Source organism: Penicillium cosmopolitanum (assembly GCF_028827165.1).
Source record: "Penicillium cosmopolitanum strain IBT 29677 chromosome Unknown utg000009l:1.0-9042332.0:1.0-9050551.0, whole genome shotgun sequence".
NCBI lineage: Eukaryota > Fungi > Ascomycota > Eurotiomycetes > Eurotiales > Aspergillaceae > Penicillium > Penicillium cosmopolitanum.
Window position 1 is genome coordinate 5,663 of NW_026622679.1, and position 15,509 is coordinate 21,171.

Consider the following 15,509-nt stretch of genomic DNA (forward strand, 5'->3'; position numbering starts at 1 on the left):
TTTTTTGGAGCAGGTCTTGGCTTCTTCGAGTAATTCCGCGAATACTAGTCTCTGACACCACGGAGAGGTGCCTGCAATTGCCAGAGGATCAGGACGAGGACCGCGGCGCCACGGGTCGCCTAACAAGCACAAATTTGGTAACGCAGGGCTCAAGGCTGCATGGAAGCTCAAGATTATACAATCACAGGGCTCAGGGCTGTGAGGGAGAACTTGGTGTCGCAGCGGTCTCCTGCGGAGGTTCTTGGTAACGCAGGCGTCCCTGCGGAGCACATGTTTACAACGCAGGGCTCATTGCTGCGAGGGAGCACGTTTTTACAACGCAGGGCTCATTGCTGCGAGGGAGCACTTTTTACAGTCACAGGGCTCATGGGCTGTGAGGGAGCGCGTTTTTACAATCACAGGGCTCATGGGCTGTGAGGGAGAACTTGTTGACGCAGCACTCTCCTGCGGAGAACTTGGTATCGCAGCGGTCTCCTGCGGGTCTCCCTTGGTTTCGCAGCGTCCCCCTGCGGAGGCACTTGATATCGCGGAGGTCCCCGCGGAGCACATTTATACAACACAGGGCTCATTGGCTGTGAGGGAGCACACTTATACAACACAGGGCTCATTGGCTGTGAGGGAGCACATTTATACAACACAAGGCTCATTGGCTGTGAGGGAGCACACTTATAAAACACAGGGCTCATGGGCTGTGAGGGAGCGCGTTTTTACAATGACAGGGCTCATGGGCTGCGAGGGAGAACTTGTTGACGCAGCCCTCTCCTGCGGGTCTCCCTTGATAACGCAGCGTCCCCCTGCGAGGCAAACTTGATTACGCGGGGCCTTTCCCGCGAAGAACTTTTGGTAACGCAGATCTTATCCTGCGAAGAACACTTGGTAACGCAGAGCTTATCCTGCGAAGAACACCCGAATGGCTTGGGAGTGTGAGGAGGAAAGGCCTGCTTTTTCTTTCGACGGGAAAAGAGCGTCTTTTATGCTATTCTGAGTAGGGGTTGCGGCAGCGACCACTTGCGTACATTTTGCCGAGTCCAGAGATTTTGACTTCAAATTCGCACCGGGCGACCCTAATTTCGTGGTGTTGAGGCGGTTTATCAACGTTGAAATAAGAAATTTCAAGAGTTTGGAGTGGAGAGCGGGCGGAGTAGCTAGATCCACCTGGAGCCGTGGTTGGCCTTATGCGATGCGTGACAAATCATTTGCCTCATCAACATTGATTCACCTGGCTTAAACGGCCTGCAACGCACTTGGTAGGCTGGATGACAGACTCACAAATAACCCCTGTGGCACCGTTGTTTTGCAGTAGAGGACTGCACCACCTTCAAGAAGGATATCGATCATGACAGAGTTCTCATCTGCCTTCGGCTTCTTGAGGTATGAGACATATGCCATAGTTGCCAAGTGGCCTTTAATCATGAACATGTCCTAATGGGAGTTGATGGTGAGTATGTATGATGATCCGTGTAACTGGGAAGGCACACCTTGATACTGAGAGGGAGTCCATAAAACGGCCCCATTGGCTTGCCGTTGCGTTTCAGATAATCATCCAAATACCGCGCTCGCTCGAGGGCCTCGTCGAAGAATATCTCTGTCAGGCAGTTGGTCTATGCTCGCCAGAATCTGTGTGAGCTTTCCTTCACCCATGTCGCTTGGTAGCACAAGGAAACAGAAAGTCAAATACCAGCTGCTGCGCAATAGCCGCCCGCTTACAAAACGCCGTCGTCACGGCGAGTGACGAAACCTTCCCTGCTGCGAGCAGCTCGAGGAGGGCCGTTGCATCGTGGAGTTCGGTGATCTCACGCTCCTCCTTGGACAGAATGTCCGTCTCCTCCAGGAGCTCAAAAGCACTGACGGACGCGGTGGGAGAGACTTTGTCGGCCACGTACCCGGGGATCCTCCATTTGGACGGAATCAATGCTTCGCGCTGGGCTCTCTTTTCGTCGATGAGAGCCTGCCAGTCCTGGGAGACCATGGTGTATGTAGAGTGGGTGGATGATGAATGGAAATCGTATAAAAAAGTTGTCGTTCTAGGCTTTTCTTGATAGGAAGGTGAAGTATCAGAGTGCATTTATACTTTGTTTCCCCACAGGTTACAGGTGAGGTAGCCTTTCCCCAGGTTTGACCCAGGCATGTTTGCATAGCTAAGCGTTTACCTCGGCTCGCAAAGGTATGATATAATCGGTCTAGCCTCGGTCTGATTCGATCCAGTGGTCGGATCAGAAGGGACGCTCCGATCCGAACGCAGCCAACCTGTTTGCGGTAAGTATTTGGGCCACCCGACGTGGACCATGGACCCGGAGCGCGGACACGCATTACTCCGTGGTCATTCTGAACCAGTCTGTCAGTTCTCCAATCTTTTTTCCCCTTCCCCAAAGATAAGGGACCTTGGCGCTGCCCTGACCAATTGAAATGAGGGGAAACAGTGGGGGCAATTGCCGCGGACTCGGAGTCGGGGGCGCTTCAAGTTCATTTGATAAGCCGACTCCGCGTCTCCACGTCTCCACGCGAGCCCTTGGCAGACGGAGGAAACTATCATACCAAATGTATAGATGGATTATTTGTAGGTGAGGTAGGCGGAACTCGGGGTATACTCGTATCCGTGGCCGAGGGAGACTTAGAAACTAACACTATGCTTAATATAGCAGGACAAGATCGATGTCGAATTTTCATGTAAACTACCTTCACTCCATATCTTCAATCTATCTTGTATCGATTTGCACAACCTAGGAGAACCAATAAAACCGGGTAAGAATTCAGTACGGAAATTCCCTTTCCAGACTCTCCCCCAGCACCCCTGCGTTCCCTTTTTTTTTTGACCTACCATGTGTATTAAAGGAAGGGGATGAATCGATTATTATTCAGTTGGAAAGTTCCGCAGGCTTTAATATAACCCCAGGGCATTCAGCAAATTGTAGAAGCAGTTGAAAATTTGCGGAGGGGTATGTCGGCATCGGAGTATCATTCGGACCGAGAAGCTGTCCTAGGCCGATGGACATGCTGACCAAGACCTGCATCATCCCATAACTTAGTTAACTGATTATTTAACTATCCCGAACAGGACCGTCATAACTCACTGAGGCAAAAAAGATATGCTGTATTACCCCCGCATTTCCTTCCATTTGTCTGATTTGATTGTCCGTAGTTGTGAAGACGAGAACAAATATTGACGATGTATGGTTGTCCAGGTTCAATTAACACCGCAAACATTTTCCAAGGTCCTAGGGTACATATTGTTGCACGAAATCTTGCGCGCTGGTTTTGCATGTATCAGCCATTGCTTCAAAGACACAGCTTAGTCGTATCGGTAGTATTGCTGATAATGCCACAGGGAATGCTGAAAGTCCGGGAAAGAGGGAAATGATAGTTAAATGGCGTTGCCGGACAGAATTGACGATGAAGGGACCAGGCCGCAGAGAGCGCACGTGGAGATGTCTGACATCACTATGGAAGAGGTCGACGGCAGATGTTGGCGACAAAGTCTTGGAAAGCACCTGGTGAAGATGGCCTACCAGCGATAGTGTGGAAGATGGCGTGGCCCGTGGTCAAACACAGAGTCCTGGAGCTGTTCCAAGCGTCGCTGGATGAAGGCACATTGCCCAAGCAGTGGAGACATGCGAAGATCATACCGCTCAAAAAACCAAACAAAGAGAACTATACCATTGCGAAGGCCTGGAGGCCGATTTCACTCCTCGCAACACTGGGCAAGGTGCTGGAATCAGTCATCGCAGAAAGGATCTCACATGCGGTGGAGACGTACGGCCTTCTCCCGACCAGCCACTTCGGGGCCCGCAAACAGCGATCCGCGGAGCAAGCACTCTTGCTTTTGCAAGAGCAGATCTACGCGGCATGGCGTGGCCGACGGGTCCTGAGCTTGATCAGCTTCGATGTCAAAGGAGCTTACAATGGGGTTTGCAAAGAACGATTGCTCCAGAGGATGAAAGCGCGAGGTATACCGGAGGTTCTGCTACGGTGGGTCGAAGCGTTCTGCTCGGAGCGAACGGCGACCATCCAAATCAACGGGCAAGCATCTGAGGCCCAAAGCCTTCCACAGGCGGGGCTCCCTCAGGGATCACCCCTGTCCCCGATCCTCTTCCTCTTCTTCAACGCAGATCTCGTATAAAGACAGATCGACGGCCAGGGAGGAGCAATTGCCTTTGTGGATGACTTTACCGCGTGGGTGACCGGTCCGACTGCGCAGAGCAACCGGAATGGCATCGAAGCAATCGTCAATGAAGCACTCGACTGGGAACGAAGAAGTGGAGCGACGTTTGAAGCGGAGAAAACTGCCATCATACACTTCGCCCCCAAGGCCAGCAAGTTGGACTCGGAGCCATTTACTATCAAGGGAGAGACCGTTGAACCCAGAGACCATGTCAAGGTTCTTGGCGTCATCATGGACACGAGACTCAAATACAAGGAACATATCGCGAGGGCAGCGTCCAAGGGACTCGAGGCGGCGATGGAGCTTCGGCGGCTTCGGGGTCTATCCCCCGCAACAGCGTGGCAGCTATTCACATCGACCGTAGCCCCGGTGGTGGACTATGGCTCCAATGTCTGGATGCACGCATTCAAGAATAAGAACGTCGGGCCGATCAACCGAGTGCAGAGAGTAGGAGCGCAAGCGATTGTCGGGTCATTCCTCACAGTCGCGACCAGCGTAGCGGAAGCGGAGGCTCACATCGCCACGGTGCAGCACCGGCTCTGGCGACGAGCTGTGAAAATGTGGACAGACATCCACACCCTACCAGTAACCAATCCCCTCCGCAGGAGTACAGCCCAGATCAAGAGATTCAGAAGATACCACCGTTCGCCATTGTATCAGGTCGCAGACGCGCTGAAAAGCATCGAGATGGAATCACTGGAAACCATCAATCCATTCACATTGGCACCATGGGAGGAACGGATACAGAGCGACGGTCATGATTTACCGGAGACACAGACCGAAGCAGGCGGAGTCATGCGGATCGCGGTTAGCAGTTCGGCGCGGAATGAGATGGTAGGATTTGGCGTAGCAATTGAGAAGCAGCCGCCTCGATATCGAAAAACGAGGCTGAAAACTTTCTCCGTCACACTGGGTGCAAGAACCGAGCAGAACCCATACTCCGGCGAATTGGCAGCAATGGCATACGCACTGGGTACGCTACGGGGACTGAAACGGTGCAGGGTCACGCTACTCACGAGCAACAAAGCGGCGGCTCTCACGCTGAAGAATCCTCGACAACAGTCGGGCCAGGAACACATCTGCCTAGCATACAAGCTGATCAAGAGACTACGGAAGCACGAGAACCGCATCAACATCTGTTGGGTCCCGACCAGCGAAGATGATCAACTGCTAGGCCTAGCAAAAGAGCAGGCTCGGACCGCGACCCAAGAGGATTCTACCCCGCAAGCACAGGTCCCCCGGATGAAGTCGACAACACTGAACATCTCACGATCCCAAGCAGTCCCCAAAAATTGCCTGCCAGAGAATGTCGGGAAACACTCCAAACGAGTGGATGCAGCACTCCCAGGAAAACATACCCGGCAATTGTATGATCGATTATCGTGGAAAGAAGCAAGTGTGCTAGCCCAGCTCCGGACTGGCATGGCGAGACTCAATGGATACCTCTATCGAATCAACGTTGCAGAGACGGATCAATGCGCATGTGGACAAGCCAGAGAGACCGTGGAGCACTTCCTCTTTCGATGTCAGCGGTGGACCACACACCGGACGAAAATGCTGCAATGTACACTCACTCACCGAGCCAACATATCATCTTTCCTAGGCGGAAAATCGCCTTTGGATGACCAGAACTGGAAGCCGAATTTGGAAGCAGTGCGAGCCACAATACGGTTTGCAATCGCCACGGGCCGACTCGACGCCACTTAACCCTGTCGACCAACACAGATTAACCCTACCCCGCCCCAACATCTAACCCCCACCAACTACCTTGTGCCAGAGACGGTAGACGCGCTTCAATTGCCGAGGATAGGATGTTGAACACTTGGAGAATCGCTTTCAAGCAAGTTTACTAACTAAACACTAACCCACAAGGACCCGCTAAGATATTGACATCTGAGATGACATACGCTGAAAAAATTCTTGAATGGGCTCCAAGGAGGCACAGCATTAGCTAAAAAGCATGTATATTTAAATCAGTGATAGTTGCCCTTTCGGTTCAGCCGCCGGGCGTAAATGAATTGTGTGTGTGATGGTGTGTTGACGGTGAGTGATGGTGTGTTGATGGTGAGGGCTAGTGGTGAGTGAGGGTTGAGGGTGAGAGCTGGTGATAACGGGGCCAGACCAGTGGGTCCCTCTGTTGATGTGCAGTGCGGCGCGATTGCCGAGCGGTGAAGTGGATGCCACCGGTCACCACCGACCGCCGTCATCACACAGATCTCCGTTTTCTCAACAATAATTCAAAAGCTGATGCACGTTGCGAAATGATGCCGAAGAGCATTAATCCGAGGGTGAGTGTATCTGATACCCTGTACATGTAGTCTTTTCTGAAAAAACCCGACTATGAGCTAGGAGTTGAGTGATGCAATCAACATAGTTTGCCAATTCAACCAATATTCTTAGTATACGGTAAATTGTATCTCTTTCTGGACTCCAGTGGCTTTTCAGTGCGATATTCTCTCGGTTTGAGCTTCGTCGCATGTTTCTAAGCGATATTCTATACATATCTGAGGTAAGCTCGTCGTTTATTGAATCGATTTAACAGAGATGTATATCGCCAGACCGGCTCTACTGCATCCAGCATGAGTGGTAAAACATGGAACGAACCATCAGAATATCAACAACGAAAAGTCGAATTTTCTTCTCATCTCAATGTATCATCTCTCAATGGTAAGTATCTGTTGGCAAAATCAAATGAAAATTCATCTGGAGGTATGCAAAATCGTCGACGTGCTGGATCCTTACACGGCACAATGGTCAGCCTGATCTTCCGTGGAAGAATGGCGTGTATAAATAAGCAATTTTCGCACTTCCAGCTCGTCTGCCTATTTGGTCTAGTGGAACCTTGCCACGTTTGCTTCCGATAACGGCTCGGGTTCGATTCCCTGAGGGTACATTCAGCTGAACTTTCGTAGAATAGAAAGAATCACGCTCATGTAATTCGTCCTCGGAATCACAACTTGCGTGATTTTTCCGAATCATTTCCTGTTTCCCCATGCTTGATTTTGTTTTTGGACGCCTCATGATTGCAATAAAACTATTATTCTATCGTCAGTTGGGCATGTCGACTCAACTCAGCATCCGGCAGTATATGGACGCGCGACACAGGTCGCAAGGCGGTGCACTAACGCGTCGCAGCGCGTCGAGTAGAGCATATCGCGCCCACACTGAGTAACATCAGCGGCGACGTTCGAAGTCAGCAAGCAGGCCTTCTCCAGCTGGGATTGAAAACTAGCCTTTCTACTCTTGTATCATTAACGAAAATTTGTGACAACCGATGCAATTGGTTGGCCGTGTTCTTCGCGAGTCTGCTTCTGCCGGCCAGTCCGTGCCCCTCGGTGGTGAAACCGGGAGCCATTCGGTCGGCGTGCGGCTGCATTGAGCAATAGCATGGGGGGAACAAGGCCAACTTCATTATAGCGGCTTGACATCATGGCAAGTTGGCCTCCAAACTATCTTAATGATTAGAACGCACTTGCCAGATTCATTTATCAAGTAGGCCATGGTGACAGCTATGAATCGCCGTCTGCATTGGCCACAGGCAAAACAGTTTGCCGTTGGAGTTACTCGATCTAGTACCAACTGTCAGCAACTGGCGCAAGATGGGTGTTCGCCACTGAACGTGCTCGCGGCCTATATGAGAATCCCAATACTAGCCACAATACACTATCCCGATCGGACTTGTGAGAACGACCGAAGCAGTGTCGTGTCTCACTGCCTCTCCATATCAGCATGACTTCTGGTGATTGAGGGTGGTGCAGACTTGCCGTAAATGTAGTCTGATATCAGCGAAGGCCTACCACAGATGTAGCGGGCTCAGCTCGATTACACATGCACGTGCGCCCGGGACCACTCCGTATCGCTGGAAATGGATGTTGGCATTATCTGCCAATGCATAGCTGTGTCGTCTTTGCTGTTCGTGTAACAGGTAAATCTCCAAACGTGTCAGGACAAAGTCTCACTGAAGGAGAGGTTCATGATAGTTGGTCTGGGGTATGCTAGTAGCTGACCTGAAAGAGACTGCTCTCACGGCGAGATATCTGTGGTAGATCCAGTGCTGCAGCCGGATTGTCGCTTGCTCAGCCGCAACCGAGCCTGACAGAGTTATCTCTCAGACTGTGGCCAAAAGCTCCATTTTTTATTGGTTGATACTATCCTCGGAGAGACAATGGTCTCTCTCGGTGATTGTCGATGCTCGGCTTATCTTCGCTGTCGCTGGATGCTGTGATAGCTCACTCGGCTTAGCATGGGGGCGGATGATGCCGCCGTCGAGGCTTCGAATTGGATATGGGACAAGAGGTTCAGGACCTTCGGGATACGGAAGGTAGTATAGTGATAGTTAACGCTTGGTCGAAAGGATGAAGCCGGGAGAGAAAAAACATGTTGGAACACTACCATATGGCTAATCAAAGGGCAGTAAACCTGCCTAGATTTATTCTGTCAGTCTGAGCAAGGTGGACGTTTCAAGCAGGTGTTTTGGAACAGCGAAGTAGAAACGCATGGGGAGTCATCGGTCCGGCCTGACGTGCATCCTTATTTTTGAGGACAATTGGGAAATACGGCTCGGTCGTGGCGATTGCCATCTTGTAATCTGGACAGAGAGCGCGACACGATGAAACTCAATTGGATAGCATCCGTATGAAATCCAAATGCAGCCGTCATGGGCATAGGCATAGGCAACGCACCAGGGTAACTTAATGGGATTGAGCGACCCGTGATCGAAAGTTTGCCTTCTTATACAGGGAGTCGTTAGCACAGGGTGAATACTATCCATGTTGCCGCTGATAAAAACTTACGTTGTTAGCCACTCCTGTTCGCTGCATTCTGGGAAGGTCGAAGCGGCTGCGTAGGAGGCGACTTCGATCTATCATTAATCATCAGTAGGCAGCTTATGAAGGCACTTCATAACTCACCGTGCTCGCAGATTTGATCCATTATAAGTTCATACAAAGTCATTCAAGTGGTTTCCTAGAGCAGTAGCGGAGATGAGGCTGATCTTGAGCATATTACATGTTAGCATGATTGCAAATTGCTGGGTAGGTATACTCACTTGCTGTTTGGAAGCTTCAGCACCGAACAATGACAGACTAGTATGATGCAATAGGCCAGATTAATAACAATTGCGTGATAGTTGGGGGTTAGTCCATACCGAAGTGTGCTGGCGAAGATGGAAAGCGCTCGATATTCTTCGACCTAGAGTGACAAAGGAATGCTTGAGACCGAATGTTCTGCTGGTGATGGCTCGTGTATTTATAACATTGCAGCTGGGCATGCTACTTCCGTCGATGCGATGATCATTGTGAATTGTGCATGCACAAACACAGACGACCAGTTATAGCTGGTTCAACATTTTACTGTTGATCTGGCACTGTATTCGAAGGCTTTCTTTTTCTTTTTTTTGATGTTACAGTCCAAGAAAAAAATTGTCTCACTGTTATCACCGTTCAAACAGTCGTGGGGCTGTCGCAGAAAGGCATCGATGATGCGTTTCAACATTCACCACCATGTGTCCGTACTTTATTGAGATGGGTGGCGGCAACCTTCACTAACCGATGATGAACGCTTTCTTTTACTCGAAGAATGCCCCATCACTAATAAACAACCATGAAGCGATGGTTCACTCCTGGCTGCCTACTGGCCCAAACGCAGAATGTTCCATGTTTCTTCATTATTGGTATCTACCTCTTATATCAGAGAAAACCCATCACATCTACACAATATCAAGCAGAAAAAAGCTATGGTGCAGCTTGGGACTGATTCGCACAGCCCACATCTCACGAAAGAGTTTCTTGTAGATTGAGCGAGTTACTAGGTCAATCACGTTTCCGTAGAAGAATTATCTGCCATCAGCCTCGGCTTTGCGTACGGCAATGCCCTCATCAATCTCCTGGGAACGAAGTGGACACGGGAGGTGGGTACTGCAACGAAATATGAGCGAATTAGTGCCATGAAGAGCCCACATACGCACAAATCTTCAGTGAAATGATTGGTTGATATTGGCCGTGCCTCCCAGGAGCCTGTGGGTCGTCAATAATAAAGCTATCATTGGATACTACTAATACAACGATATCTGCCAAGGAATAATGAGCCAATCGATGCCACGAATGACCGACATGCACCAATTAGCCCCATAAGAAATTGTATTTCTCCGACTTCTGTCCCTTGGGATGCTCTTTCTGACGTGTCAGTTTGACTTCGAATCGTACATTACAGTACCATAATGGGGAGTGACATAGGCTTCCCAATAATACATTATATTATAGAGAACCCTGGAGCTCGTTGATGATACAGTAGGAAGCGATGCAGTCTGCGATTTTGGAACCGATTTGGTCGGGGTTTATGGGCCAGCTCTCTGGGACCAACGGTTCACGCGCTTTCGTTGACCAGTTGTTGAGGAAGAAGTCGGAGTTAGATGACAGTTGGCATTAGAAGAAAATATTTATCATCCATGACGGTAGCCAGTTGGTGATTCTCTTTTGAGGCCGAAGATGTGACCCGCCAATAAAAACATAGACATTTAAATTCAGTGGTGGAAAGTTCAATTCACGACAGCATAGGCGCTCTTTCCACTTCATTTTCCCACGAAGCTTTTTGAGTGGTTTTACCGAGGCCTGACTGCTCTGCGCAATTCCAGTATCGCTCTGCCAGCAAAGCGATCCTGAGGGGGAATGTTGTGATATGAGGCTGGTGCAGTTCAGGAACCAAGCCGAACCATCGGAATTAATCCCGAGGTATCTATACGAAGAACCAAGTTGATTGGAAATCAACTTGTTCTTCTTGTTGTATATATATAGCCTAATGTTTCCCTCTAAAACAGTAACAATATATACCTCTGAACTACAACAGTATGAGCCATTTCACTTTCGGTTTTCTCCTCTGCTTCCGATTCGATAACGTCTAGTCGGCGGAGGAGGTCTGCTAGATCCCTGCGGACATCTTCGATGCACTTGCTTTGATCCGTGAACTTATTATCTAGAGACCGAAGCTGTAGTTAGCTCTTTGTTCTTCATCTTGGGGGAAGATTACAACTAGCTTTACCCACACGTCTAGCCTTGAAGTATCATTTGTTAGCAGAGACCTTGCATTCACGATAAGGGGGTCACTAGGACTAACTGTGCGAGGCATTTGAGAATGAGCACGTTGCTGTCCCCGGGCTGAGGCCCGTGTCCGCCGTATTGATAACTTGGTAGCACCTCGTGCTCGTGGTTGCTGGGAGGATCGCCCCACCACGGGGCAGCTTGATCTAGGGCTGTTGACGATATTGCCGATATAACGATATTGACGATACGATATCGGCGGGCTTCAAATTTGACGATATCACCACTCACTATATCGTTATATCGTATCGGCATCGGTACATTTTTCCTTTAAATCATCTAGAGAGCGAGCGTGCTTTGATCGAACAGCCGTTTTATTTGACAATTTATGAATGCAAAACCGGGGCATCGCGACGGCATAATTTTTTACCAACTCCGACCCTTGACTGCTACCACTTATACTCGTCGCGAATCAACATCAGCATTCTTATGGTATCACCTTTCAAAGAATATCTCCGGATGCCTAGCACATCCCTCGCTGTGCTAAACACTCTCTCAACAGCAACTTCAGAAGCAGGAATCGCTAGATAGTCCCTGCCTGCTGCTGCCATCCGCGGATACTCGCCCTTGTGCATCTTCCACCAATTACAGAGCCAGTTCTGGCCGGTGGTGTCTGCGACGCTCATCGGAGGGGTGTCGAAGTACTTATCAATATCTGAGAGCGGTGGATCTCGCGACTGCAACTTCTTCAGCATCCTAGACTTCACATCACTATGCTTCGGGGAAGACGATTGTGATGCAGCGGCATAATGCTCCGGGTTGCTAGTCGCGTATACCTGATGGAGATTGGTGCGGATCGTTTCCAGAATCATTGTCCCTGCATTGCCATTTTGCAGTTCCTGTAAGACCATTTCGCCTTTGACTCGGGGATCCAAGACGAGGGCAGTGTAGTAGGTATCGCAGTCGTCCATAATGGAATAGTACTTTTCGTATTTCTTCATCCCCTCATTCACTGCAGCTATAATATCCCGATCCAGTTTTGCGAAGTCACCATTGCCCTCCCTCACGTCAAGCAATTCGTGTAGCTCATAGTAAATGGGGACTGCGAGGCTGATTTGTGGATTGCGTTTGGAAATGAACAAAGTAAGCTCATTGAACTTGTGGAGTACTATGTGAATCTGTTCCAGTCGTGACCAATCTTTGAGAGTGAAAGGTGGGAGTTCCTCCTGAAGGATTAGGAACTTGTTGACTTGTTGCCTTGACTTCAAGCCATCGTCGACCATGCGAAATGTTGAGTTCCATCGTGTCGCAACATCGTACTCAACAAATTTGTCTGGGAGATTGTTGATTCTGCAAATCTCCTTCCATTTCTGTCGGCGTTGAGGACTTCGGTTAATCCAAAGAGCGAGGACCCGTAACCTTCCTACAGCTGACTGATCGGTGATCGAGTTACCAGTTTGTAAGCAGTCACAGGCAGCTTGCGCTTGTTCCAGAGTCCCTGACCCCAGGGCACGCAGGATATCTTTCACAATCAGATTGAGGACATGAGCCAGGCAGCGGATGTAGCTGTCAAGCCCTCGATAGAGTGGTGCTGGCATTGCGTCTTCCACCCTAGGCCGATCGGAAAGAGAGAAGAATAATTCCGAGGCCATGGCCTCATTGTTACTGGCGTTGTCACCTGTAATGGAAATGAGCTTATCCTCGAGATTTAACTCGATAAGCATGTTTTTCACTGCAATTACCAGATTTTCGCCGCTATGAATGCCTGGAGTTCGGTGAACTCGAGTAATCTCTCACGGTACTCAAATTCGTCTGTCAGCCAATGACCAATTATCCCTAAAATAGGAAGATGATTCTGGCTTGTCCAGATGTCCAGTGATAACGCAATGGTTTTGCAAGTCAAATTCAGCTCATTCTTCAGGTTCGTGCGCTGTATGGCGAACTCTTGCATGATTCCATCCCGCAAGGTGTGGCGAGATATGAAAGGAGGCTCAATCCCAGGAATGTCTCGAAACATCTGCTGAAACTCTGGAGACTCGACAGTGGAGAAGGCTTTCATATCAGTCACGATCCAGCGAATGGCGTTCCTTTCCAAGACCTCTTGATGGGTGAGACTCTGTTTACCACCCATGAAATTCCGAATGTCTGGTCCCTTCTTCGCTGGCTGTATACTGGAGGTCGGGCAGTAAATGTCATGCTTTGCCAAGTGGGTTTTCATGTTGCTGGTTGTATTTTGCCTCTGGGAATCTGACGTATGCCAGTCACAGCGTTTTCCCGTTTTCCCATCTACATGCGTACAGCAAATCTCTCGGTCGACCAGCCTCCTCTTGTTAGTCCTCTTGATAACCGATGGACAATCACCGGCTGTGATCTCGAAGTACCCTCAGATCCACTCAGTAGAAGGCGCTGATCGTTGGCGTACCGAGAGGATACGTGGCTTGTGATTGAAGTACCAGCATCTGTTGAGCTCTCTTGGGATACTAGCACTTGTGACACAGACTAGGAAGGTAGGAGCTCGCAATCTGGTATGTTGGCGAGGACTTCCACGTCTTCTTGACAGGCTGGGAGAGTACGTGTAAGACTACTCGGCGGCTCACTTGGTTCGCTTGATTGGTCAGTTCGATCCTCGGGCAAAGACTCTCCATCGCTCTCGTCATTCAGAACTCGGTAGTTGAGGCGTTTCTGCCGGGTACGCATTTTGTGTTGGATTCACCGGGCCACTGGTGCAGTGCGACTGAATACGATTTGCTTATCACAGCTCACTGTCGACATGGACCCAGTGGTTCAGTATAACCAGGGCTGAAGAGTCATGTGGAGTTGGTTGGTTTCTGGAAGAACAGGTCACTGTTAACAAAGAAGAGCTCGGGGCACGCGTCCCAGCCTCTGAGACGCGTCGCGTCTAAACAGAGTTGAACCATAAAATGGGGTTGGACCCTTATGACCTCTGGATATTCTGCCATATAGCACAACGGAAGAAGGAGGTGTGGCCATAGATAAGTCAGGTAATTTGATAGTACATTATACATATTTTGGCAGGAAAAGGATAATGAAGTTATATATATATATATGCGCAGAGGAATGGAAGCAACTTAGAAAGGATTAGACATGTAAATTGCAGTAGCAGAATTGATAGGACGGGAGAGCAACGTAGAATATATAGATACATATACAGCCACATAGTACGGAAACAACACAACGTAGGACTACACAACGGAAGCGGATTGCGCTAATTAACGAGTATCTAAGCTTGTATTCTCTTTCTAACTAATAGAGTTTACTATACCTAGGGCCAGGAGCTATTCTCTTATTGTCCAATTACCGGTGACGATATATCGCCGACGATAATTTCATTTGCCGATATCGTATCGACAGTTTACAGAAATGTCGATGTCGATTGCCGATACGATATCGGCAGACTTCGAAGTTGACGATGCCGATTGACGATATGGGAAAACAGTGCCGATATCGTATCGTTAACAGCTCAGGCTGAGCTGCCTCAAGCTCTACATGCTGCAATGTTAGGGGGTACTTCGTTTTTTATTAATCGGAGCATACATGACTGATCCAGGGCATGTGCCTATATCCCATAGTCTCTAATATTAACTCTTCCCCATTTAAAAATTGTAAAAGGAAGCAGTAGAGGAAAACTTGAGACAATAATGCTTTGGCCATGTATTCAATTTAAATAAAAACTTACTGGCATGCTTTCAGTGCTTATTCAAAGACCACTTTCATCCACGTCGGAGTCGACATGCAGGTTGAGTTTATTGGCCACATCCGTGTTGTGACGACCGAAAATTCTCGCCCCAGAAATTTCAAGGCTACTGCCGGCGAGAGCTTCGTTAACTCTATCTAAGTCAAGTGGAGGGTCGAGCTTGTTGGCGATGATGGAGTTAGGTGGGCAAGCGGTTCCGCCATGACCGTAGTACTTAGCCAAATCAAGATGGTAATAATCAGGGGCGTCTAGGTAAGGTCAGTTATTGTTAACAAAGGTTGGCTTTTAGAAGACAAACTTTTTCTGCCGTTATCGCAGTGGACTCGCGGGCCAAGCTGGTTGGCGATGCTAGTGTCGTGCAGGCCGCAAGGTCTCCCGATAGCACCATGTTCAGAGGCATTGTCTTTGAAAGCAAGGTGAGCGTTTTGAGACAGAATTCAAAAATTTAGATTGATCAAAGCGATCACCTACCACGGTCGCTATCCACACAAGGGTCGACCTTGTTGGCTAGATTCAAATCGTGAGGCCTATAATTAGATGAGCGGATTGATTCAGGGTGGCCGGTGAAACCCTCTTCAGCCTTGTGTGCGAATTTCGACAT

At 49.2% G+C, this 15,509-nt stretch overlaps 4 protein-coding genes across 4 annotated transcripts; all 4 read right to left on the reverse strand.

Moving 5' to 3' along the window:
- Positions 1 to 1,633: 1,633 nt before the first annotated feature.
- On the reverse strand, positions 1,634 to 1,969 carry N7509_008176 (amidase signature domain-containing protein; the record flags this gene model as incomplete). Its single annotated transcript, XM_056632813.1, has 1 exon — positions 1,634 to 1,969. The coding sequence occupies one exon, from the start codon at positions 1,967 to 1,969 to the stop codon at positions 1,634 to 1,636; it is 336 nt and encodes a 111-aa protein (XP_056483433.1).
- A 9,673-nt stretch (positions 1,970 to 11,642) lies between these two features.
- On the reverse strand, positions 11,643 to 13,411 carry N7509_008177 (hAT family dimerization domain-containing protein; the record flags this gene model as incomplete). The annotated part of the gene is made up of 2 exons (XM_056632814.1): positions 11,643 to 12,958; positions 12,991 to 13,411. The coding sequence occupies 2 exons, from the start codon at positions 13,409 to 13,411 to the stop codon at positions 11,643 to 11,645; spliced, it is 1,737 nt and encodes a 578-aa protein (XP_056483434.1).
- A 281-nt stretch (positions 13,412 to 13,692) lies between these two features.
- N7509_008178 (uncharacterized protein) lies at positions 13,693 to 13,890 on the reverse strand (the record flags this gene model as incomplete). Its single annotated transcript, XM_056632815.1, has 1 exon — positions 13,693 to 13,890. The coding sequence occupies one exon, from the start codon at positions 13,888 to 13,890 to the stop codon at positions 13,693 to 13,695; it is 198 nt and encodes a 65-aa protein (XP_056483435.1).
- A 1,021-nt stretch (positions 13,891 to 14,911) lies between these two features.
- Positions 14,912 to 15,509, reverse strand: N7509_008179 (uncharacterized protein; the record flags this gene model as incomplete). Its single annotated transcript, XM_056632816.1, has 3 exons — positions 14,912 to 15,156; positions 15,207 to 15,311; positions 15,380 to 15,509. 3 exons carry the CDS (start codon positions 15,507 to 15,509, stop codon positions 14,912 to 14,914), a joined length of 480 nt encoding a protein of 159 aa, XP_056483436.1.